This window comes from Ascaphus truei, chromosome 2 (genome assembly GCF_040206685.1).
Source record: "Ascaphus truei isolate aAscTru1 chromosome 2, aAscTru1.hap1, whole genome shotgun sequence".
NCBI classification, from domain to species: Eukaryota; Metazoa; Chordata; class Amphibia; order Anura; family Ascaphidae; genus Ascaphus; species Ascaphus truei.
The window spans coordinates 473,974,053-474,000,468 of NC_134484.1; the positions used below are offsets into that span (position 1 = coordinate 473,974,053).

A 26,416-nucleotide genomic window follows, 5' to 3' on the forward strand; every position below is an offset into this window, starting at 1 on the left:
ACCATCAAATTGCTGAGACAGCACTGCATAATTGATAGGGGTTGACTTCACCCTGTCACACTGTAACTAACTTTTTTTTTCCTGCCTGACTGAGCCTGCAGTGGGTGTGGTTAGTTGATTGCTAAGGTAATGAAGGGGTTAATTTCTACTGCCACCCTACCACAAGGCGTAAACACCCACCCTGGGATAACTACAAGCTTCACCCACGCCCTGTACCAACAACAAAGCAGTTTTAGTGCGATATAGCCCTGTTGTCGAAGCTTTTTGAATAGCTACACATGCAATATCTCACTAAAAGGGCATTTATAGTGCATTAATCGAAGGTTAGTGAATAGGCCCCTAAGTGTGGGATCAAAAGAAAGTTGCTTGTAGGTTAGTTTGTAAATAAAAGGTGTGTCCTTCCAAAAAACACAAGGGCAACGTTCACATATAAATACAATGGTAGGAGCACTCACGTAGCAAGCTGGATATTGCCTCAGGTGCCCAGGTAGGGGTCATTTCTACAAAGTGGAATCCTGCTGAGGAAAAACCACCACTTCAAAGGTGTTTTTCAATATTAAAAAGTGGCTCCATTGTGGAAGGACCCACATTTTGGTCCAAACTCGGACCTTTGTCAAGATATCACAGTGACAACAAAATGCAATTCAAATATCAGCGGTGGGAGCATCACCAGGTGCAGTGAATAAAAAATAGTGTCAATAAACTGCATGAGTACTATGTAATGGAGATATCACATGACAACAATGGAAGGAATTGCATCTTTGGGAACGGACTATATACAAAATCGTGGGTTATACAAGTAATCATACATGTAGGGGCGATCAAACTAGTTAGAGAAAAGACAAACTCCTCTCTCTGCAATACCAGCCCCCACTCATCTCTTTTCAAGACTCGCCCCCACTACCTCTCTGCCAGACCTGCCCCCCCCTTCCCTCACTGCCGGACCCACCCCCACTTCCCTCTCTGCCAGACTTACCCCCACCTCTCTCTCTGCCAGACCTGCCCCCATTCCTTTGTGCCATACCCCTCACTCTGCTTTCTCCGTCAGACCCGCCCTTCCTCTCTCTCTGCTAGAACTCCCATCCCCTCTCACTAACTCTATACGCCAGACCAGACACCACTCCTCGTCTTTGCCAGACCTTCCCTCACTCCTTTCTCTGTCATACCAACCTCCACTTACTGCCAGACCTGCCCCCACTCACCCCACTCTGCAGACCCATCCCCACTCCTCGGTAACTCTGCCAGATTCGACCCACTTTGCTCTCGCCCAAACCCATCCCAACTCCTCCCTCACTGTCAGACCCACATCCAGCTCCCATTTCTTTCTGCCAAACTCACCCCACTCTGCTTTCTCTCTGCCAAACCCATCCCAACTCCTCCCTCACTGCCAGACCCACATCCAGCTCCCATTTCTTTCTGCCAAACCCACCCCACTCTGTTTCTCTCTGCCAGACCCTTCCCCCCCCCCCCTCTCTATCTGCTAAATTAGCCCCCACTCCTCCTCTCTCTGCCAGATCTGGCCCTCTGCTCTCTACAAGGCCCGCTCCATTCCAGACTTGCTGTCACGGAAGACCAGACGATTACACTGAGATAGCAAGCACCAGACAGAACAAAGGAGTTACATAAATGGAGTTTATTTCAGCCGGACCAAACAGGAGCAACACATTGCACAAAACAAGCTTGAACTCACCATACAGAGGGTTACAGAAGCAATCTTAGCTTGCTAGGTGCTGAGTGCTGCCGGAGCCAGCTTACCCAGGAAGTCTTTCACAATCCGACAGTCTCATGGTATCTCAGAACCTGGCAATGATAGGTTTCACGTTCAAATCTCCCGTTAGTCTCTGACACCGAGACTAGCCATGAACCAAGAAGAATAAAAAATAATCTGTGGAGCGGCTTACATACTTTCCCTGCCTCCATCTGAAACCATGGAATAAAGTGTGCCAAAAGCGAGGGCTTACCCGAGACGGACCAATCAGGGCTTTGGGAGGTGACAGTGCTTTAGGACAGCTCAAAGAGGCGGGCTAAGGAGAGGGAAATTAAAATGGACAAATGGGAATCAATGGGGTCATCACTGCTGCACTGTGGTGTGGAATTCGATCGATGAGACATGCAGTAAGCCAGCTACCAGCTCAGCAGTTCTCTCCCATGTACTTTTGAATATTCACAAATGTGAGTGCAATTATTTATGTGTTCATTGGTGTAATACAAATTTCCCTACAATATTACACTATTGCAGTATCTCTCCTCTTTTTTCTGATTATCATCCAATGAGTCCAAGTGATATGCAGCAGATGGGTGTTAAACAACATTAGAACTACTTACTAAAGGCCTCTTATCAGAGATAGATGGGTCTCTGATATGCTGTAATATAAGAAGAACCTTGTGAGTGAGACCAACACTTTATTTATAGATAGAAATATTTTTCATCACAGATTACACTATTATTGTTTTTTTCTTTTTCTTCTTTATATATCATCACACATCCACCAAGCACTCCCCCCTTACATGGAAGAAGATATTTACTACAAATGGGAATCAAGTCTGTAGCGCTAGGCCCCAGACCTCAGTTCCCAGTTTAAGCCTGATATATCTGGCAGACATAGGTTCATCAGAGTTGGTGATGAACAATGTCTCTACTTTTGAAGTACATGTTCCCCCAGCCTGAGTACAAATACTTCCCCACGGTTCCTAAGCACTTCACCCAGCCTAAACTAGATTATGGCCCAAGCGTCCATTGTTCTGGGCAGTCTGAGTAGATCACAGATCTTACAGATCACAGCTGTAAAATACACATAGGAAAATAAACTGTTTTACATGGAGATACATAGAAACACACTTTTCAGCTATTTTGTCTACAGCAAGATGGCCATATGAGCCTATAACATAGGACGCCATCGTGATGGGTAGGGAAAATCCAGCTTGCTTGACCTTTAATATGCTCGGCAGGCTGCCCCTACCATCACACCAGCCCCATTCCTTTCTCTCAGCCAGACTTGCCCCCATTCATCACTCCTAGACCCAGCCCATTTGCTCTTTCTGCAAGATCCCACTCCCAACTACTCTCTGCCAGACCTTTTCCGCTCCTTTTTCTTTACCGGGCCCACCCCCACTCCTTTCTCACTGCCATAACCACCCCAATCCTGTCAGACCAACCCCCTCCTGTCAGACCGCCCCAACTTCTTGCTCTCTGTCAGACCCACCACCACTCCTCACTCTCTGCCAAACCTGCAACCACTCTTCTCTCTGCAAACTCCTCTCTCTGGCAGAGCAGCTGGCACACCAGATTTTTGCCAGATCCAACCTCATAGTTCTAAGTCAGACCCACCCCATCTCTTCTGTTGGACCCACCCTTCTCTGCAAGACCAGCCCCCATTTTGCTCTCTGTCAGACCCACCCCATTCCACTCTTTACAAGACCCACCCAGTTCTTGCTCTGCTACACCTACCCCCACTCCTTTCTCTCTGCCAGAACTGCATTCACAGCTCTCTGACAGACCTGCCCCCTCCTCTTTTTGCCAGACTCACCCCGACTCAGCTCTCTACAGTCAGCATATATAAATAATTGCAAGTATAGAATTACCAACCATTTTTATTAGCACGGTCTTACGATGCTACCAGTATGTTGCCCAACACTAATCTGAAAAAGCAAATGGTTTATCATCTGCATGAATCCTCTCATGTGTGAGGAGGTTGCACTTATGAGAAAAGCTTTTCCCACACTCTGTACATGTGAAAGGTTTCTGCCCTGTATGAATTTTCTGGTGATCAAGAAGACTTTTCTTAATACGGAATTGTTTTCCACACTCGGTACATGTGAAAGGTTTCTCCCCTGTATGAATCTTCTGGTGATCAAGGAGGCTGTTCTTAATACTGAATTGTTTTCCACAGTTTGTACATGTGAAAGGTTTCTCCCCTGTGTGAATCCTCTCATGTGTGAGGAGGTTGCTCTTCTGTGAAAAGCTTTTCCCACACTCTGTACATGTGAAAGGTTTCTCCCCTGTATGAATTTTCTGGTGATCAACAAGACTTTTCTTAAAACTGAATTGTTTCCCACACTCTGTACACGTGAAAGGTTTATCCCCTGTGTGAACCATCTCATGTTTGAGGAGGCTGTTCTTTAGAGAAAAACTTTTCCCACATGCTGTACAAGTGAAAGGTTTCTCCCCTGTATGAATCTTCTGGTGATCAATAAGACTTTTCTTAATACTGAATTTTTTCCCACACTCAGTACATGTGAAAGGTTTCTCCCCTGTATGAATCTTCTGGTGATAAAGGAGACTGTTCTTAATACTGAATTGTTTCCCACACTCTGTACATGTGAATGGTTTCTCTCCTGTGTGAATCCGCTCATGTGTGAATAGGTTGCTCTTCTGTGAAAAGCTTTTTCCGCACTCTGTACATGTGAACGGTTTCTCCCCTGTATGAATTTTCTGGTGATAAACCAGACTTTTCTTAATACTGAATTGTTTCCCACATTCTGTACATGTGAACGGTTTCTCCCCTGTGTGAATCATCTCGTGTGTGAGGAGGCTGCTCTTCTGAGAAAAGCTTTTTCCACACTCTGTACATGTGAAAGGTTTCTCCCCAGTGTGAATAATTTCGTGTATGAGGAGGCTGCTCTTTTGAGAAAAGCTTTTCCCACACTCTGTACATATGAATGCTTTTGCCCCTGTGTGAATCTTCCAGTGTTGGAGGAGGAGCCATTTACTGCGGAATTGTTTCCCACACTCTGTACATGTGAAAGGTTTCTCACATGTGTGAATCCTCTCATGTTTGCTGAGGTTATTCTTCACAGAAAAGCTTTTTCCACACACAGTGCACGTGAAGGGTTTCTCCCCTGTGTGAATCCTGTGGTGTGTGAGGAGCCTGCTCTTCCGTGAAAAGCTTTTTCCACACTCTGTACATGTGAAAGGTTTCTCCCCTGTATGAATATACTCGTGTTTAATGAGGTATCCTTTACTACCAAATTGTTTCCCACACTCTGCACATGTGAAAGGTTTCTCCCCTGTATGAATCCTCTGGTGATCGAGAAGGTACTTCTTAGTACTGAATGGTTTCCCACACTCTGTACAATTAAAAAGTTTGTCTGCTGTGTGAATACTCTGGTGTGAAAGGAGATTACCCTGCAGTGAAAAGCTTTTTCCGCAGTCTGTATAGGTAAAGGGTTGCTCCCTAGTGTGGACACAAATGTGTGTGAGAAATTCCTTATCTAGTGAGAAGCTTTTACCACACTCAGAACAGACAAAAAGCTGGTCATCTCTCTCATATCTTCTGCTTGACCCATACTTAGACCCAGTTTGTACTATGTGCTGTACAAGGCTGGTAAATTCACCATCATGGGGCGCTGGTTCTTTGCACTTATCCAACTCCAACATGGGACATGAATCATGTTTTGTTGGCAATTCTGGGCTGCGAGGAGTTAACCTGCTTCTGGATATATCAGAGCTCCAGTTTTGCGCCTCAATCAGGCAGTTCTCTAACAGAAGGAAACAAGACAGAAGTCAAATGTTTTAAATCTGTAAATAAATTACCATTTCAAAATATTCTGCATAATTTACTTTATCGCTACTAAAGTAACAATATGTTCTCTTCACTCTATACTCATGGCCTTAAAATTATGGCTCCTGGACATCCGGTGGCCGCCCAATGACTGGTTGTGGTCCTAGAGACTTGACATTTCTATCTGGCAGCTCTCACACTGAATTAATTTAGATACAAATGATATATTTATTACTGTATTGATTATCTAAGTGTACATGTACAGTACATCTTCCAAATAATTACTCAAATTGAAATTGTCCATGACAAGTAAAGTTAAGGAACTCCTGGTCTATCATACTAGTGAGTTATTGATGTCAACCCAACCAGACAAATCTATAATGTAAAGATACGGTAGGTTGGAGAAGACTACATAGGCACCTAAACCAGCCCCAATTGCTCCATATTGTGCCACAGTCAAAAACAGTACTATTAATCCTATTTGCCAAGCACGCGGCCTTGGTTTAATATATGACTCCTCCCGTCCCTTCTCACATTCAGGCTGTTGTAAATATTGCCATTATTCCCTCTGTTATGTTTCCACAATCTGCCTTTTCTAAAACGCTCATGCATACCCTCATCTCCCCACTATTGCAACTTTCTCCTCTCTGGCCTTCCCTCATCCAAACTCCATACTCAATTTATTATATTTATAAAAATACAAAAAATACTGTGGTTTGAATAATCTCCCTTTCTTTTTGGTCTGTCTCTGCCCCACTTCTCCTTAGGCTCTTTTAGTGGCTTCCCATTAAACGCTGCATTACTAATAACATTCTCCTTTAAGGCATTCTACATTCTTCTATAACCTCTTACATCTCAGCTCTAATCTCCTGCTATACCCTTTCAAACTCTGGTAAACAGTCTCCTACAGTATATGCCCCATTTGTCTCTATAGTACTCTCACATCTAAAACTGATCTTCCTTACTATGCCACCCTCCCCCTCAGACTCCACCAATTCACATCTCCACCCATCTTCAAATGGCGCCTGAAACAATCTCTTCAAGGAAGCATTTGCTTAGTGTGGGCCAGTGATTAGTCCTTGCACTTTCTTGCTCCCTTAAAATGTTGTATATGGCACTTGCTCGTATTGTAAGTCTCCAATCATTCCATTGAGAGTGTATGCTCTTTATGGCAGAAAAATAGTAGACAAATGTATTGCGTACTAGGCATCTTTTAAATCACCACTTGGGTTCTGTTTAATTGATGTGTATCTGCCGTCTGCATCATGATTTCGGGTATTTCATAGTATTACACATTGTAACGCAAGCACTACTTATTTGACTATTTGCGCAATAAAATGTATTTTAATCTCTCCTACTGTTTCACTACTGATCGACACAACGCAAAGCAGTTTGTCTTTCCTCAGTCCTTCTACTTTTAGTGCATTTATCAATCATTGTTCTGCTGTCTTTACTGAAACCTCACAATACCTATATCCTTTGGCAAATTGTAGGGGATCGAGTGCACGATCAATAGAAGTCTTTTATATCTGTTTATTCTTGAAGGGAAATATAAGCTCTCAACTGTTTTATAATAAGCCTTAGTTATTTACATGCAAAAAAAAAATGTTGCTAATCTGCTTTAGCCCACCCCTTTGACTTTTTCTCAATGATTTTGTTCATCTTTGGGGGTTCAGTTGACTCTATATTAAGTGATGGCTGGATCATGCATGCGTCCTCTCTGGTGTGCTGTTTTTAATTTGTTATCCTGCTGTCAGGCCTATACATAGGTTCTATATTTGAACAGTTTCAACTGCAGGGATCCTTTGGGACAGATTCTTATCATACCTTAGTATTACTTTGATATAGATTGATATAGATATATATCTTTTTTTAATATATATTCTTTCGGGGTCACATGAACCCCCAGAATCTAGATGGGGCTCTTCCTTCTCTTGATTTGACGGATTATTTTGGTAATCCCATCTGCATGATCAGTACATTCTTAAAGTAGAAAATGTGTAATATTACCCGTTCAGACATAATTTTGATGGCCAAATTACATACTGTGCAGATGCCGGGTACGTCCGCGCTAAAAAAAAACAAAAAAAACTTGGAGATGTTTTTAAATCGGGAGTCACGCTCAGACTGCGTAATAAGCGGATCGCGCTATAACGGGGTTGAGCTGTAGCTTTATTTTGTCTGGTTGTGGGAAGAGTTGAAACCAAATAGATTGAATGTGTAGTAGAGAATGCCAGAGTACGAGTTTTCCTTGAGTGGCACTTGAAGGAGCGAGTGCAGGAGCATATGGCAGTTGAGCCAAGGTCTGGTGTTAGAAGGATGAGTGTGGCAGAGAAGTGGGGCATGTAGAGCATGAGAGGAAGATTGGGCAGAATTGCAGTTCAAGACAAGTTTATTGGGGAGAGTAAAGAAGCAGAGAAGGGAGGAGAGTTAAGTGGAGTCTACAGAACTGAGGGGTAAATGGAGGTGAAGAAAGGGAAAATTGAGAGTGTAAATGAGGTGATGTCAGAGGGGAAAATGGGAAAATAAAGAAATTAAAGAGAGAGTCTTCACATTTAATGTCTATGAGCACAGGCAGATTACGTTGGCCAAAACAGTGGCACTTGTTATTTTATTTCCAAATGTGCTACATCCCATCTATTGATGGTCAGAGACCCATAACTACATTTTCAAACGTTATACTTATTTGAGAGAGAGCCATATTGCTCCTCTACCTCTGCTGCATGTGGCTTGTTCTAGAACACCCAGCAAATCTAAGGACTTCCAATGAAAGGTAATTAACACTGAATATTCACTAAAGGTGACCAAACTACCTGTTGCTAGATAACCTTTAGCTACACAAAAGTATGTGGAGGTACTCACCATCGACCGGAAATGTGACAACTTCTCCATTTATTGGGGTCAGATGATCCTCGGTGTTTGGCTCTTCTTCCTCTGACTTAATCTCTAACCTCTCTGGTACAATCACTGTAAAACCTGCCAACAAGAAAAGGAAAAGCCATCATGTAAAGCTGGGAGTGGAACCACTTCTTGTGATAGCACTACCTAGAAATACTTTATACCGATTCCAGAGGGGAGAAGTCACTGATTGTACTTAATTATTAACCCTGAGTGATGAAGGTTATCACCGAGTGCTGAACACATGTTGGAGTTTTTTGTGCTCCCAATTACTGAAACCTCAATAATAATCATGGATGGCCTTCTGCCAATTCAAAGTTAGCATGTTAGAGAGAGGTCCTCCCAATCCTGGCCATACTGCCCCCTTCAACATTATTGTTGGCAGTACCATCATAGACCCAGTATCACAAGCAAGCTGCAACTCTACAGTAGGGTCCCGTTTCTCGGCGTTCCGCCAATACGGCGGTACTCTAAGGGGGCCTCAGAGTCCGCGCATGCGCAGCAGAGGGGCCACCGAGTCCATGCATGCACAGAAGGGGGCCGCCGAGTCCGGGGACTCTGGGACGGTGTAGGAGGTAGGAGAGACGGGAAATCGCTGGAGGACATAGCTTTTTTTGTGCAAAGCGCACAAATGCTATGTTCTGTTTTTCGGCAATTTCTGCTTTCTGGCGGTGGCGTGGAGCGGAGCCCGCCATATGAGTGGTGCCCTACTGTACTAAAGTGAGTTTTTTTCTTTTCTACCTTTCTGAAAATGATACAGGAATTCCAAATCATCCAGAGTCCCAGTTAGCAACAGATCTCATGGATCAGATCTCATGAGATCTGTTGCTAGCTATGACCACGGTGCTATAGTAACGACCACTTTATACTGCATACAGGGCAAGGACCCTACAGACCACCTACAACCCCGGGTTCCATTTAGAGGCAAGTAAGCAGTCTCCCTCTGAGGACCCGGGTAGGTGAGTATATGAACTCCATATGTGGCCTCGGATATATCTGCTGTCGATATTATTAATCCTGTCTACAAGCAATGGTTATATATACTCTACTATTGTGCTAGGCGTCTTTTTCCCTAAGCACTGGACAGTCCTTGGTTACCCTTTCTGAAAATGAACCTGCTACTGTACTTACCCCAATTCTGCTCTTTATTGTGGCCTCAAGCCTTTCTTTATCTACTGAATGTTGGGAAGAGAGCTGAAAACCAGTACACCCAGCACCACTCAGTCTAATGGCAAATATCACAACTTTACAGCCTGCAATCAATTATTAACATGTATATTTATACTATTAACATCTTTAGCAGGGCATATTGAATTCAACCCAGGCCCTACCTTTTCACCTCAGTCCCATACCGTTGATAATGGACCTTTCAAATGACAAAAAGGGCTCTGTCGCCCATATAAATATTCAAAGCCTGCTGCCCAAACTGGATGAACTAAGGGCATGGTGCCTCGTACATAAACCTAAAGCCATAATTCTCACCAAGACATGCCAAACTCTTAAAACCCTCGATGTTTCCATTCAGGGATACTCCATTTTTAAGAAAGATAGGTCGAAGAAAGGAGAAAATGAAAGAAATGCAGACGCACCACCATCCGGTCCAAATAGACAAAAGAGGGTGACTCAATGTTTCAAAAATGATGCTGGTTTATTGGAACAGGTCAGGCAGAGGTTAAAACGACCTACATGTTTCGCGCTACGCGCTTGTTCACGGTCTGAATTGACCAAACCTCTAAACTTCATTTTTTAATGTTCTGCAAACCGGGAAGCAGCCCGTTTTCCCGCCAAAGGGGGTTGCGCTCTGAAATCAAGATAAGCAGTAACATTCTAGAACAATCAAAGAAGACTGTAAAAAAAAACTTTAATATCTCTACAAAATGCTAACAATAAGGACATTGTGCAACATAATATACAATGCTTAATACCCAATGTGTGAAAATACCATTATAACTTACATACACATTGTACAATTTAAAAGAACAATCCTTAAAGATAGAGGCTTAGAAACCTCCTTTACATGAATTGTAACAAGTGCATTTGTTGTCAAATGCAATACTAGAGAGATACATCAATTACAGTAAACTATTTTATTCTCTGCCTGAACAATGCCCATCACACACTGTGGGGCCTATGCAGAGAGCTGGGAGAAGCCCTATCTTTCATCACTTGCTTTCAGGAACCTTTTGACACCTCTAGCCATAAAACACATCCACACCGGGGGAAGAGCTAGCACAGATAACATTCCAAGAGACACTGTTTTTAAGTATACCTTTTGCTTGCTTCATTCATTGTAACATCGCCGGAAGAAGAGATCAGTGTATCTCGAAAGCTCGCACAAATAAAAGCATTTCGTTAGCCACAGAACGGTATCGTCTATTTATTTTTTGATTATTGAAGCTCGGCTAACACGGTCTCACGGTCTCACGGTCTCTCTGTCTCTCTCTCTTCTACAAATGAATGGGTAAAGGGTGGCTTAACCCATTAATTACTTTAGCGCTTATTAACCGTTATTGTTATTAAGGGGTTAAGTAACACCACAATATATTTGCTATATGGTGTGTGTGGGTTATGTATAGTTTATTAGTAATTGTTATGTTTATTGCGGGTGTGTATTGTTTTGAATGTGGGTATTGGGGGTAGGGGGTATTGTCCCCAAGGGACGGACGGTAGGCCTCCCGGTGTGTTGGGGGTGATGGTGGTTATGCCTCATAGGGGTGGGTAGGAGGGTGGGGTGTATTTATGTTAAAGTATTTATGTGTCTTGTAATAATTTTTTTGGGCACAGTACCATTCCTGTGCCTAAAAAAATTACTATGGGTTATGTATAAAAGGGGGGTTTAGGTGTTGTTGGGGGCACAGAGCCTGATTGTGCTGTGTATTGCAATGTTTATTGGGGGCCATTGTCCCCAATAAACATGCTACTGTGACTTAACCCCTTCATTTCCTTAACGGATAACCGGTAAGGTAATGAAGCAGCATTACTGTATTTTTATTATTAGTGTACATGTGCAGAGGGTCTCTGGACATGAACTGTGTTGGTTTTATGTCTGGGGACCCCCTGCTTCCCGAGATTCAGGCACCTTTATCAGGTGCCAGTATCTCCTATGAATGGAAATGTCCCGCGTCACGTGATCGGGCTATCTCAATGCATAGGAGATACCGGCACCTCATAACGGGGCCTGTATCTCGGGAAGCAGGGGGTCCCCGGACATAAAACCAAAGCGGTTCATCCCCGGAGACCCCCTGCACATCTACAATAGCAATCCTATTGATATGTACACATTTTTTTTTTGCCGCCGAGATTTGTGCAGAGAGAGGCGGATCTCGCTCTCTGCTGACAGATCTCGCCAGCGGAGCCATTTTCGCCAGGCCTCGCCATCTCTCTGCCGGATTCCTCTCACAGATATGCGCGCCTTCCTGCATACTGCGAGGGGAATCCGCCAAAAACATGGAGAGTTTTAAGTCTGGCGAATGGCCATTCTCGCAGTTCTCTGCATAGGCCCCTAAGTTTTCACAGGGGTAGCGGAGTATCCTGCATACGGCGAACATAAACGGCAATAATGTGGCGACTTTATTGCCGTTGCGGCTTTCATTAAAGTAGCTCTCTGCATAAGCCCCTGTGTGCCTAGGCCTGAGGCGGTTTTCAGGGTTAGCCCCAGCTCGACCTCTAGGCCGAAAATGCGACCCCACCTCTACCTGCAGCATGGTTCTAGTTAACGCTGGTTGTGATTCAAGAGAGGAGGATGGGCCTCAGGCCCTGCTCCTGAATGGAGGCCTACCCAGTGGGTGTCCTCTTAAATACCCCGTACTGATAGTTAAAATGGAGAACCCTAGCCCCGGCCCTGCACCTGAAATGGCCTCAGGGGCTGAGCCTTCCCACACCCTAGGGAGCCCAGCATAAGTGAAGCTAGCATAGCGTCCAGTCGTAGCAGACGGTCTGACCGCAGTGGCTCAAGCTCGGCGGGAGAAATGCCTGCGTTTGCGGAGGTATTACAGCAACTGGCTGACAACCTCGCGCAGTCATTACAGGCTCACCCCTACTGCAAATTGCAAGCGTTTTCTCGGGTACTGCCGAAACCGTTGGGCGAAGAATTTGGGGAGTGGAAAGACCATACGCTGCAAGTGCTAGAAGAATTGTCCTACTCTGAGGCTGTAAAGAGGCAGAGGATTGTTGAATGCCTGCGGCCGCAAATATAGTTAGGCTGTACCATGAGTGTCACGTGGAGGCCGACGCCCAAGCCCTGATCATGGCCTTAACGAAGACTTACGACAGGGGAGCACAACATTTTCCTGCTGCGCCCCTGTCTTCCTTGTCCTGCTCTCGCGCCACCCCCCGTTGAGCGAGAACTACCCGGTAAGCTGGAGTTCCTGGCACTGAAGTGGGCTGTCGTTGATAAACTGCACAACTACCTCTATGGGGTATTGTTTGAAGGATGGACAATAACCCCTCACATATATCCTGACATCTGCCAAATTGGATGTCACCGGCCACAGATGGCTGGCTGCACTGTCCAACTACAGTTTCACGTTAAAATACAAGCCTTGCCCTAAGAATATTGGGGCCGTTTCCCTGTCCAGAATGCCGGGACTAAATCCAGCCCCTGAGGAAGGAGAATGGAAAGAAATCCCTGGTACCGGATTCGTGCCATGTGTTCTACAGTGGCCATATTGGAAGGGACAGTGGCCTTCACCGAACTTCCGAGTGGTGGATTCTATGGGATGTCGATCCGATGCTCTGCCGGCTGTGAGCTGTTATCCTGAGGCTTTGTCAAAGGCGGAAGGATCTGTAATGCCATGGAAGGATATCATTGAGGCTCAAATGGCTGATCCAGTGTGCGGCCCCCTGTGCCGGGCAGTACAAAAACGGAACCCCACATTAATTAATACAATTGCTCTCCTCATGAAGGAATTGGACACATTTCAAATAGACAATGGTCTGCTATACAGAGTGGTCCCTATCATAATCACCCGGATAGGAGCTTGTGCTCCCAAGAAAGCTGCAGTATATGGTACGACGGTCGTTGCATGACGAACATGGACATTTGGGAGTAGACAAAACATTCGCGCTCCTAAGAGACTGATTCTACTGGCCGAAAATGAGAGAATCTATGGAACAACATTACCAAAAATGCTTGAGGTGCATTCAGAGAAAAACACTGCCTACACGGGCAGTCCTATTAGTCATCTGTAAAGCTCTGGTCCCATGGACTTAGTGTGTATGGACTTTCTGTATATAGAGCCAGATTCCAGAGGCATTGGAAACGTGCTAGTGGTAACGATCAATATACCAGATATGCGTAGGACTTCCCCACTAAAGATCAAAAGGCCATAACTGTGGCTAAAGTATTGTGGGAAAGGTACTTTATTCACTATGGATTGCCTAACAGGATGCATTCTGACCAGGATCGCGACTTTGAAAGCTGACTCATAAAAGAACTATTGAAGTTGCTACAGATCGGAAAATCTCGGACGACCCCTTACCACCCTGAAGATAATGCCTTAACGGAACAGTTCAAATCGGACTTTGCTTGATATGCTGGGTATGTTGTGAGACACCGAAAAGGCCAGTTGGAGCAAGCATGTAGAACATCTGGTGCATGCCTACAATTGCACCTGGTATGAGTCCACTGGTTTCTCCCCATATTTTATGATGTTCGGTAGGGAAGCAAGGCTATCAGTGGACATCCGTGTGGGAAATCTTGGCTCTAATAAATGCCTACTCACAAGATAGAAGTGAAATAAGGGCACATATGCTGTGGTACTCAAGAGCTCAGGAACTCAGGACTGGCTATCATTCACATAGTAGATAGATGGATGTACCTCAGTGCTGTGTGTTGTGGTTATTTGCTGTATATGTTTCACGTGAGGAGCCATCCCGCCTATGCTGGGATCCCCACGGGTGGAGGTGTTGCACCCCGCACCCCCAAGCTCCCCACAAGCGGAGGCCCAAACCTTCTGTGAGCCTGCAGGTTAGCACCATAACGTACGTAGCATACAAATCTCCCTTAGGAGGATGGGGGAAAGGTGTTACATATCCATTATTCTGTGCCCAGGACATACTTGAAAATGGGAGGTAATTCTCAATGTATTATTTTTGGCAAAACATTTTATAAATAAATAAGTTTCACATTTCACTCGTCCTTCACATTCAAAATGTAGCTAAAACCTGTAGTTTTTTCCTCCGTAACATTGTAAAGATACACCCTATCCTCTATTGTTCTACTGCCAAAACTCTAACATAGGCCCTCGTTCTCCTCCGTCTCCCCTATTGTAACCTTCTACTGTCCAGCCTTCCTGCTTCTCACCCACCTCCCCTAAACACTGCAGCTAGAATCACTTTACTCGCTCCTAAGTCTGTCTCAGCGTCTCTCCTGGTGAAATCCCTTTCCTGACTTCCTATAAAATCCCGTATTACTTGCAACATTCTCCTCGTCTCTTTTAAGGCTACTGTATACACTCTTCTGACATCCCAGACCTAATTTCTCGCTATACACCTACCCGACTCTTGCGTTCTGCTGAAAGATGTCTTCTGTATACCCCTTTTGTGTCTAAAGTCCTCTCCTGCCTAAATCCAGTCTCACTCTCTGACCCACATGGCTGGAATGCCCTTCCCCTTAAGACCTATCTTAAAACAAACCTCTTTAACAAAGTATATGGGTATCACTTCTGGCTCATACCATACATCTCATATACACCGACCTTGACCAGTTACCAGAGCACCCTCCAACGGACTCTAAATTCTTCCTACTTACCACTTAGATTGTAAGCTCTTTAGGGCAGGGACTCCTTCTCCTATTGCTACTTTTCTGTAAATAGAGCTTTTCCCCATTGTGAGATATATTATTAAGTCACATGTATTACTGCTGTGAAGCGCCATGTACCTGGATGGCGCAATATAAAGATATACTTACAACAATAATATTCTCAATATAACCATAGACCAGTCGTGTGTATTTTCCATTAGATTGTGTAGTATAATTGTACCCATGCTTTCATGCTGTTTTCCCTAATATTGTAGACATTTCAGTTTCTTTTTAAAACAAATTGAATAAAGACAAGTGAGGGTGTAAGGGTACTTACCCCCAACAGGAAATGAATCTATTTCACTGTTTATTGGGGTCAGATGTTCCTCAGTGTCGGCCTCTTCTGTCTGTGACTTAATCTCTAACCTCTCCTCCGGCACAACCACTGGGAAACCTGGCAATGAGGAAAGGAAAATCCATCATGTAACGCTGGGAGTGGGGGCTCTTCTTGTGATATTGATGTAGTTGACTATAATAGTTGAAGATATATCATACAGTATCTTACTTGCTGGTGGTTCTAGAAGAAAACAAGATTAGTTTGGGTGTTTGACTCACATAACTGCAAAATAACCAGATATTGCCTCCTTGCAGATTCCAAAGCCACCAAAATATCTTCTCTACTCACTTAATAAGTGTGGATCCATGCTGGCAGTGGGCAGTGCTGCTCTGGAGGGGCTGGCAGTGGGCAGTGCTGCTCTGGAGGTGCTGGCAGTGGGCAGTGCTGCTCTGGAGGTGCTGGCAGTGGGCAGTGCTGCTCTGGGGGTGCTGGCAGTGGGCAGTGCTGCTCTGGAGGTGCTGGCAGTGGGCAGTGCTGCTCTGGAGGTGCTGGCAGTGGGCAGTGCTGCTCTGGCGGTGCTGGCAGTGGGCAGTGCTGCTCTGGCGGTGCTGGCGGTGGGCAGTGCTGCTCTGGGAGGTGCTGGCAGTGGACAGTGCTGCTCTGGAGGTGCTGGCAGTGGGCAGTGCTGCTCTGGCAGTGCTGCTCTGGGAGGTGCTGGCAGTGGGCAGTGCTGCTCTAGCAGTGCTGCTCTGGGAGGTGCTGGCAGTGGGCAGTGCTGCTCTGGAGGTGCTGGCAGTGGGCAGTGCTGCTCTGGGAGGTGCTGGCAGTGGGCAGTGCTGCTCTGGAGGTGCTGGCAGTGGGCAGTGCTGCTCTGGGAGGTGCTGGCAGTGGGCAGTGCTGCTCTGGAGGTGCTGGCAGTGGGCAGTGCTGCTCTGGCAGTGCTGCTCTGGAGGTGCTGGCAGTGGGCAGTGCTGCTCTGGAGGTGCTGGCAGTGGGCAGTGCTGCTCTGGAGGTGCTGGCAGTGGGCAGTGCTGCTCTGGCAGTGCTGCTTGGGAGGTGCTGAGATTGGAGGTTCCTTGATTTATATTTTTTGGATGCCAGCTGTGCCTGTATACACGAGAAACAGAAGAAAGGTCATGTGTATGATCAGTTTTTATTGAACAAATATACAGAACTTGGTATAACCTTTCAAACCTAAGGTTTCTTACAGCAGAAGACTGCATACTACATATGGGCCTTTATCTTCAATAAATCTGGTGCTGTTTTCTCCAGTCCAGAGACTTTGATAAACAACCTTTAAACTCTCTCAGGTCCCGCAGTTCTGCTCCATACGGTCAAGGGCCCACAGATGAACCTGCTAATGCCTGGATCTTAACAGGGCTTACATAGCAGATACACTATGTGGGGGAAAAATTGGTACAGCTGGACATACCCTGTTACATGTGCAATATGTTGAATTGTCTGTGTACAGTTCCAGCCATTAGGGCTCCAATGGGTTAACTCAGTGGTTCCCAAACTTTTTCGGTTCAAGGCTCCCTAAGTGAAAACAAAGTTGTATATATATACCTAACAGTTGCAGTGCGCAGTTGGTATGTCGCTCACGCAGACTCTCACTCTCTCAGACATGCTTACGCAGACTCTCTCTGTCTCTCACACACGCAGACTCACACGCGCTCTCTCCCCCTCTCGCGCTCTCTCCCCCTCTCGCGCTCTCTCCCCCTCTCGCGCTCTCTCCCCCTCTCGCGCTCTCTCCCCCTCTCGCGCTCTCTCCCCCTCTCGCGCTCTCTCCCCCTCTCGCGCTCTCTCCCCCTCTCGCGCTCTCTCTCCCTCTCGCGCTCTCTCTCCCTCTCGCGCTCTCTCTCCCTCTCGCGCTCTCTCTCTCACCCTCCCGCCTCACATGTATTTCTCTCCCCTGCTTCTCACTCTTACTCCCTCTTTTCCTCACTCACTCACTCTCTCCTCTCCCTCCGTCAATTACCCCACGCTTACTCATTCCGTCTTCCCCCCCACAAGATATATACCTAAAAAATTCCCACCCCCGAATACATACAAAAAAATCCCCACCCCCAATATATACAACCTCCCCCCCAAATGCATACAAAAAAACACCTAATTATTTATATATATATATATATATATACATACATACATACATACATACATACATATATATATATATATATATAAATATATATATATATATATGTATGTATATATATATATATATATATATACACATACATATATACACACACATACATATATATATATATACACACACACACAATCACACACACCCCCAATAAATATAAAGATTACCCCAACACACCCAATACATATACAAATTACCCCAACACCTCCAATACATATACAAATTACCCCAACACCCCCAATACATATACAAATTACCCCAACACATAAAAATTACCCCAACACCCCCAATACATATAAAAATTACCCCAACACCCCCAATACATATATAAAAATTACCCCAACACCCCCAATAGATATAAAAATTACCCCAACATACCCAATACATATATAAAAATTACCCCAACACCCCCAATAGATATAAAAATTACCCCAACACCCCCAATACATATATTTACCTTGGGGATGATGGTCAGGAGGGGAGGGGGGTGGCGTGTCGGTGATACGTGGGGCCGATGCTACGTGGGGCCGATGCTGCGAGGGGGAGGGTGGGGGGGGTATGGCTGAATGGCCCAATCCCTGCACGGGGGAGGTCAGTGCTGCTGGGGCCTGTGCCATGTGGGGGGAGGGCCGGTGTGCTGCGGGGAGGGAGGGCCGGTGTGCTGCGGGGAGGGAGGGCCGGTGTGCTGCGGGGAGGGAGGGGGGTGAGGCTGCAGTGCTGCTGGGAGACATTTGTCTCCCGGTGCTGCTCCTCCAGCGTGCGCGCCGGGCCTCCCTCTCTCTTACTTCCGGCGCTGCCAGGGAGACCCAGCGCCGGCTTAAGAGTTTTATTTTTTTTTAATTAACTAGCAGCCCTTGTTTTCCGCTGCTGGCGGCCCTGATCGCGGTGCCCCTTTCGCCAAGCCGCGGCGCACCATTGGGAAACACTGGGTTAACTGATCAGTGCACGGTGATGTATCCCTGTAGGACCTGGCTAAGTTTGCCTAGACTGAAGCCGTGTGTATTGATCCTGAGAGTCACCCTGAATAGGCAGTATTGTGCCCCAGGACTGGCTGACGGGGGGAAACCCTGTGCCTGTTATCCAATTCTAACATACTGTGCAGAGTGGGGGCTGGTGGCAGATACAACAGATCTCTTCAAAAAAAGAAGAAGTTGGGCATTTTTAAGAAGGAAAGGTGTACAGGGATATACCAAATAAGCAAATATGGGAAGGATGTTGATCCAGGGAGAAATCTTCCATTATTTAGTCAGGAAGTCATTTATTTTTCATCTTATGAGACATCATTGGATGATGTGTCACTGGGGTTTTGTGTTTGCTTTCCTCTGGATCAAAATACTGTAAATACAAACATAGGATAAGTAACTGTCCTGGAACAGGATTTCATATTTTTCTGTCTCCCTTTGCAGCTCATAGGATTCATGTCTCCCTAGTTTAGCTGCCTGTTATTTTCCCTGTCCCAGCAGCTAGCTGCATGTGAAAGGCTACAGTTTGATACACATGTTGTTTACACAGCCCTAGTCAGTGAGCTGCTATAGCAACCTCAGCTATTCTCCTAGAATGGACTATTCTATGTCCCCCCCCCTGTCCCTGCTGACTGTTAGTTCAGTCCCATACTTTTCCTGTGTGACACTTAGCCCTTACTTCCTTTTCACCCTGGACTCTGAGTGAGTACCTGCCTGCTATTAACTCCAGCAAGGCCTTTCTGTTTTACACTGCCTTACCTTGATACACTGCACTTCAGACAGAGCAGCACTCTCTACCCACACTACATCTGCAAGTACCTTTCTTCCTGTGATTTTTCCCTCAATAAAACTAAGAAAGACAAAATGACTTGTTGTGCTTTGGAAGAGGGAAGGCATGAGTTAGGCTAACTGGAATTATTCATACATCATACGTGACCCTGGTTCCAGGATAGTAACTGTCGTCTAAATTTAGCACAGGTTGAACTTGGACATTTGTATTTTTTCAACCTGATCTACTATGTAACTATGTACAGTCATCTTGCCTCTCACCGGGGTCTGAATCCTGAACAAGCAGCAGTACCGACACCATGTAAACAATAACACTGAGTTTGAATCAGGGGAACCTGGTTCAATTCCTGGTGTCAGCTCCTTGTGACCTTGTGCAAGTCACTTTATCTCACTGTGCCTCAGGCACCAAAAACATAGATTGTAAGCTCATCTGGGCAGGGACTGCGTCTGTAATTATACTATGTGCTATACTGTAATTGTGCCCCATTGGGAGAAAAGCACTATATTAAATGCAGATTATTATTATATACATACAAATAAAGAAAACCTAAAATAGGGATTAAGCAGATATATTACTATATTCTGATGATTACCTTGTTGCTGCTTGTGAGTGGGTCCTGCCGGCCTGTGATTACTCCCTGTATTCCTCCCTCACTGGTCCCAGTCCCCTGCTGCCCAGTACATTAGTGGCTATTTGCCCAGACTGCAGGTCTCAGGAGGCCGGGATGTGAGCAGCTAATGAATGTCTGAAGCTTCCTATTGTGCAGGAGAAGAGGACAGTCCCACTACCCTTATGGGGGTTACTGCCCCGTTTATCCTCTGCCCCTCCTTTATCAGCCCCTCAGCAGCTGCTCATTTCCCCTGCATGATAACACAGCCCTGTCTGTACCTGGGAAGGGGACGCCTCATATTTACTGGGATCTCACTTCCAAACCAGAGGACAGACCAGTTATTCCCTGCTAGCTGTGATCTCTGTGCTCACACCTCCCCCTGCTAGCTGTGTCCCCTCCTCTCTCCTGTGTCCCTCCCCCTGCTAGCTGTGTGCCCTCCACTCCTGTGTCCCCCCCCTGCTAGCTGTGTCCCCCCTCTCTCCTGTGTTCTCTCCCCCTACTAGCTGTGTTCTCCCCTCCCTCCTGTTTGTCCCCCCTGCTAGCTATGTCCTCCTGTGCCCCATCCCCCTGCTAGCTGTGTCCACCCCTCCCTCCCCCTGCTAGCTGTATCCTCCCCTCCCTCCTCCTGCTAGCTGTATCCTCCCCTCCCTCCCCCTGCTAGCTGTATCCTCCCCTCCCTCCCCCTGCTAGCTGTATCCTCCCCTCCCTCCCCCTGCTAGCTGTGTCCTCCCCTCCCTCCTGTGTATGCCCCCCTGCTAGTGGTGTCCTTCCCTCCCTCCTGTGTTCCCTCCCCCTGCTGGCTGTGTCCTCCCCTCCCTATAGTGTGTCCCCCCCTGCTAGCTGTGTCCTTCCCTCCCTCCTGTGTCCCCTCCCCCTGCTAGCTGTGTCCTCCCCTCTCTCCTCTCCTGTATCCTCCCCTCCCTCCTGTGTCCCTCCCCCTGCTAGCTGTGTCCTCCCCTCCCTCCTGTGTCCCTCCCCTGCTAGCTGTGTCCTCCCCTCCCTCCAGTGTGTCCCCCCCCTGCTAGCTGTGTCCTTCCCTCCCTCCTGTGTCCCCTCCCCCTGCTAGCTGTGTCCTCCCCTCTCTCCTCTCCTGTATCCTCCCCTCCCTCCTGTGTCCCTCCCCCTGCTAGCTGTGTCCTCCCCTCCCTCCTGTGTCCCTCCCCCTGCTAGCTGTGTCCTCCCCTCCCTCCTGTGTCCCTCCCCTGCTAGCTGTGTCCTCCCCTCCCTCCAGTGTGTCCCCCCTGCTAGCTGTGTCCTTCCCTCCCTCCTGTGTCCCCTCCCCCCCTCCTGTGTCCCCTCCCCCTGCTAGCTGTGTCCTCCCCTCTCTCCTCTCCTGTATCCTCCCCTCCCTCCTGTGTCCCTCCCCCTGCTAGCTGTGTCCTCCCCTCCCTCCTGTGTCCCTCCCCCTGCTAGCTGTATCCTCCCCTCCCTCCTGTGTCCCTCCCCTCCTCCCCTGCTAGCTGTGTCCTCCCCTCCCTCCTGTGCCCCCCCCCCCCTGCTTGCTGTGATGTTCTGCCTGTGCTCACACCTCCCCTGCTTGTTCTGTGCAGACACAATTTGCATTTACACAGACAGGAGCTGCTACACAGACCAGTGTGTAACCTTTTTTTGGTTAAGGAACCCTATAATTATATTGTGAAATTCCGAGGAACCCCAACCCTCTCTAATAGTGCATCTGAGATCAGACATATGTGGTATAGAAGAGGTTAATCAGACACTGTAATTTCTTCTGCATTTGCTCAATTTTCAAATGACCTGAAAATGACAGGGATCCCGTTAGGGATGCGGTAACAGGGACGTATCCCTGTTGAAGAAACCTGATCCCTGCTTGATTTTAGAAATAGTTAAGTGCAGCAGGTGATTAACCAGACTCCACCTGGCCAATTAAGTCTGTAAGAAAAGCCTCCTGTTGGAAACAGGAGAGATTCCTTAGCTCACATTTGGGCTGACAGAAGGAGAGCAGAGAAGCCTGCACACAGACACTGTCGAGCACAAAGGCTGTGCTGAGATCCAGACACCCAGAGACCTATATTTCGTGGACACAGAGGACCCAGGAACCTGTCAGAGACTGACATGGAGGGCCACCTGCTTAAGGTACATCCTGAGATTTTAGGGTGATAGGTTGGTAATGGGAATATCCCTGCAGATAGGGTCTGGGGCAGTAAGTTAGCCCTTACAAAGGGATAGGGGTTTGTTTTGTTGTTGTTTTTGTATGTTTTGCCTGGATTAAAGGAACAGGCTCAATAAAGCCAAGATATAATTGCACCCAAGTCGGTCTCCATTGCGTACCTCTGCACACATCTCTTACATATGGTGTCAGAAGGTGGGATGAGAGGTGGCCCTTGAAGTTCAAAGGGGCCCGGAGACTGCCTGTGAATTTGTTGTGCTTGTGCCTGCAGAATTCCTGCAAACAGCCTGAGCAACAAAACAAAGAATCACGTGCAGACGGGACCAGATTTAAAGGGCTACACATCCAAGCAGGAAAGCTTCACTGCACTGGAGAAAGCCACAATGCCACAGTTGGACTGGGAGGACTGCGACACACGGTGACCCAAACAAGGTACTGATGCTGTGACCAGAGTCTACCCCACCACTTGTGGAAAAGAAAAAAAAAAACCCTGGGAAATTAAAATGGCCGCCCAGCTGAAGTCAAATACAGACTATGCAAGAATGGGGAAGAAAAAGTGTTCCTGATGTAAAGAGCCAAGCCACACGGAGCAGTGTCCCTTCAGGCCTTATTCGGATCATGAGGATGATCCCTATGTGGCCCCAGAAAAAGGGCAGCAGCCAGAGGAATATTTTTTTTCAACGTGCCAAGGAACTGCAGCAGAAAGCAATGCGCTGTGGTCACAAGGAACTGCAGCAGCAAGCAATGCGCTGTGGTCACAAGGAAGATGCAGAAGTTTTACTTGGAAAAGGCACATCCAGTATCACTGATGAGAAAAAATGTGTGCACAGCACTGCTGATGTTTCAGAAACTACCAAAGTATAGAAGAAAAAGTCTACATGTGAGAGCTACAAACTCTGCAAGTGAAGTCATCTCACCTTTAGGACTACCATCGGGGGTTCTAGCAAATAGAGTGAAAACAGCTGCAATAGCGCCTCCCGAGGTCAAGAAGAAAAACACACCTGATAGCCCCAAAATGGAGGACAAGATGTGGCGTTCATGTAATGAACCCTACCCCACGGAAGAGTCCTATGAGGATATGGATAAGGATGAAGATTTCTCTTATGGGGAACCCAAACCGAGTCACGCCAACAAAATAACCCATGGAAGGTGGAGGTGCCTGAACTCAGTACGATCCGAACGGACAGGTCTCCATGACCCTGAATATTCCTGCCAGCTAACGCAACTGCAAGAAAAGCCTGGCATTTACCCATATACGTCAACCCCCCATCCAAGGGGTTGCCCATCTCTCTTTGAGGGTACATTGAAGGTGTGAGCACCCCATTGACCATCAGCGAGAGAAAACACACTTTAACCCCATCTTTCCTCACGCTGTGCTCCCCCATCTCTTCTTGTGTTCCATATTTATCAAGGGTCCTGGATAGACCCTAGTGGGGTCTTTTGAGTCACACGAGGACATCTCAAGCGAATTATAACAAGGTTGTATTAAACCTTTTTCTGTTTAATAAGATATTTAGATCTAACACAAACCACGGTCAGAGTTAGCGCCCGGGTAACACACTACAACTCTTTCTAGTGTAGGGGCTGTTGGCCTCCCTACACGTAGCGCTCCTCTTCCTTCCTCCTCCCGCTCGGTTCTTCCGGCGTGCTTCCCTGCGCAACCTTCTAAACCTTCCTCCCGCTATTCCAGCCGCCCTATAGGCTCCCTGGCGTCACCTGGTCTCGCTATGGCAGCTGGGACTCGTAGTCCCGTACACTCCACCCTATAGGAGCAGCTCCTCTTTCGCGGCTCTTGCAACATGGCGGCGCCCTATACTCGGGTCACTGCGGAGCTTCCGATGTACCGAAGCACCCCCTGCACAATGCAACATTCCTATGCTTCCCCGCATACGGAGATAAGGGTAAGCCTGGGGAACCTGGCTACACTAGCCTTGTACTCACTCATTGGAGCAGTGCCCTCACACCCTCCTCCGGGGATTGGCCCGCTGGCCTTTAAGTACTGCATCCCCACAATCCTTCTCTGCCGAGCATAATCCTTCTTGGACGTTAATGTGTTCAGCCACAAGCCCTTGCTTGTTTTTCTCTTGATTAATCCTGTGGAAGTATTCCAGCATTAGTTCCAGTTTCTTCTTCCTGCTGAGGCCTGTGTTTCCTGGTTCCTGGGGCCTGCTGCTCTCTCTCCATTGCAGAGGCCGTGTCCTGGTTCCTGTGCTGAAGCTGTGGATCTCCAGCGTTTACTTCAGCTCTCTGGTCCCAGAGGCCTACTGCCCTTCCTATAGCAGAGGCCTGTCTACTGGTTCCTGGGGCCTGCTGCTCCCTCTCCATTGCAGAGGCCGTGTCCTGGTTTTTGTGCTGAAGCGGTGGATCTCCAGTGTTTACTTCAACTCCGTTTCCTGAGGCCTGCTGCCCTTCCTCTGCAGAGGCCTGTCTTCTGAGTCCTGAGGTCTGTAGCTCTCTCTCCTCGCACAGGCTCGTTCTGGACTCCTTCGCTGAAGCATTGGTTTACCAGTGCTGCCTGGCAGTGTGCCCACTCTGGTCTGCCTTCTCCTTCCTGAGACCGGTACCATGGGCCATGGTCGCCGCTCGTGCAGAACCCGCTCCCGCCCTGCAGCTATTACGCTGAAGCGGGACCTAGTTGACTTCCTGTTGCCGAAACTCCGCTTGGACAACGTTTACTCTGATGTCTCCTATCCTGACCCTGGCTCGTCCACTGACTACGCTGCTCTCTCCAATCCTGAACCCGGCCTGTTTGACTATGAACTTCGCACTCCGGAGCAGTCTCCGCGGTCTAAGGTCGGTGATTTCAGAACCCAGCCTCAGCCCCGCGGTCCGGCCCCGGTTTGTGGCGAGCACAACCGTGACATCCCCTTGCCGTCCTGCTCCCGACTGACTAGCGTGGTACAAGCGCGCCAATTGTATCTATCTCCTTGCAGGAGATTCTGTGTGCCTTATTGGCTAATGTGGGCCATGTCTTGGGGCTGCTGGGAATTGTAGTCCCCGTGGAGCCCTGTGCATCTAATGGCCACCGCTCGTGCTTCACAGCGTATGTACACTTCCTAATGGCCACTGGGGCTCTACTGCACATGCGCGAGCCTGCCTAACATGGCGGCGCCCTGCAATGGCATTCGCTGCGGGTCTCTGGCGACCCGCTCGCCTGTATCCACCTCCCTTAACCGGAGGTAAGAGGAGGGGAAATGCTGAAGAACCGTGGAACCAGAGGGGACCTGGTCACACATACGTTAGGTTATGTTTCATTTCTTGTCATATTTAGAGTGGGATGTTATCAGGTATGGGCAACAATTCATATAGGCGACCATATTTAAGGGATCCAGAAAAGATTATCCCATAAATATGTATGAAAAATGTAAAACAGCTAAACACGCTATTCTTATGGTCACTATATAAATGCCACAGGAAGAGAGTGTTTATAGGAGAACTCATTGTGCATTGTCTAAAAACACTCTCCATTCAGAGTCTATTGAGAGAGCTATGTGTGCAGTTAGATTTGTTTACGGAACCCGATTAGGTTAGGTATTTAAAGGATTCATTATTTTGCTACAGAATAGCTTAATCCTGCAATCAGAGGGGTTTGTGGGGAGTGATATTTTATTTCATATCAGAAAATAATTGTAGTCAACAAAAATTTTAAATTAAGAAAAGTTTATAAAAACGTGTTGAAGAATGTGACACAATGTGTTAAATTATTTCCTCACTATAACACTATCACAGGGCATATGTGGTATAGAAGAGGTTAACAACTTTAATTATTTCCTTCTAAATATAGTGCTCAAATAGTAATTTACAGGTCTAATTAATGTGTCGCACACGCCAGTTGGGGTAATACTGCACCGTTTCTCTTTATTCTTCCTATAGGACTATAGCAGTGATGTGTGTCTGCGTGTGCGTGTGCATTATGCTGTAGGGACAAGAGGAAACCTATCACAGTGTAAGGCTGCGCTTATAGTGCTGGCGACGTCACGCTGCTGTGGCTGGAAAAATCAAACTGAGATGACTTCCAGCGATCGCGACCAATCCGTTGCTCCGTTGGCAATGCATTTGTTTTGACGCGACATCGCGTAGCTGTCGTCGGCACTATAAGCGCAGCCTAATACTCACTCTCTATGTTGCAGTATCAGAAAGAGGTAAAAAAACAGGTTCATAGGAACTTTTTCTGGTTAGACTAACAATTGTGGGAAGTTATCCTTAGGAAATAATCTATTAGAAAGATTCACTTATTTATTTTATTTATAAAATGTTTTACCAGGAAGTAATACATTGAGAGTTACTTCTCGTTTT

The 26,416-nt window shown here is 46.9% G+C and overlaps 2 protein-coding genes across 2 annotated transcripts in view; one reads left to right on the forward strand and one right to left on the reverse strand.

Annotated features, from left to right (window-relative positions):
* LOC142488371 (uncharacterized) overlaps window positions 1–26,416 on the forward strand; it is a 175,377-nt gene that overhangs the window by 96,420 nt on the left and 52,541 nt on the right. The window lies entirely within an intron of this gene.
* LOC142488336 (uncharacterized) lies at window positions 1,619–16,558 on the reverse strand. The gene is made up of 4 exons (XM_075588722.1): window positions 15,827–16,558; window positions 15,479–15,595; window positions 8,364–8,477; window positions 1,619–5,478 (listed from the first exon to the last, which is right to left on the reverse strand). Exons 1-4 carry the CDS (start codon window positions 15,843–15,845, stop codon window positions 3,635–3,637), a joined length of 2,094 nt encoding a protein of 697 aa, XP_075444837.1. The 5' UTR covers window positions 15,846–16,558; the 3' UTR covers window positions 1,619–3,634.

Excerpts from the sequence above, each read along its gene's own strand:
- LOC142488336 (XM_075588722.1), bottom strand. Across the intron at positions 8,478-15,478 it reads AGATTCATTTCCTGTTGGGG|GTTTTACAGTGATTGTACCA; the intron begins GTAAGTACCCTT and ends TCTTGTTGGCAG. Across the intron at positions 5,479-8,363 it reads TGTCACATTTCCGGTCGATG|AGAACTGCCTGATTGAGGCG; the intron begins GTGAGTACCTCC and ends TCCTTCTGTTAG.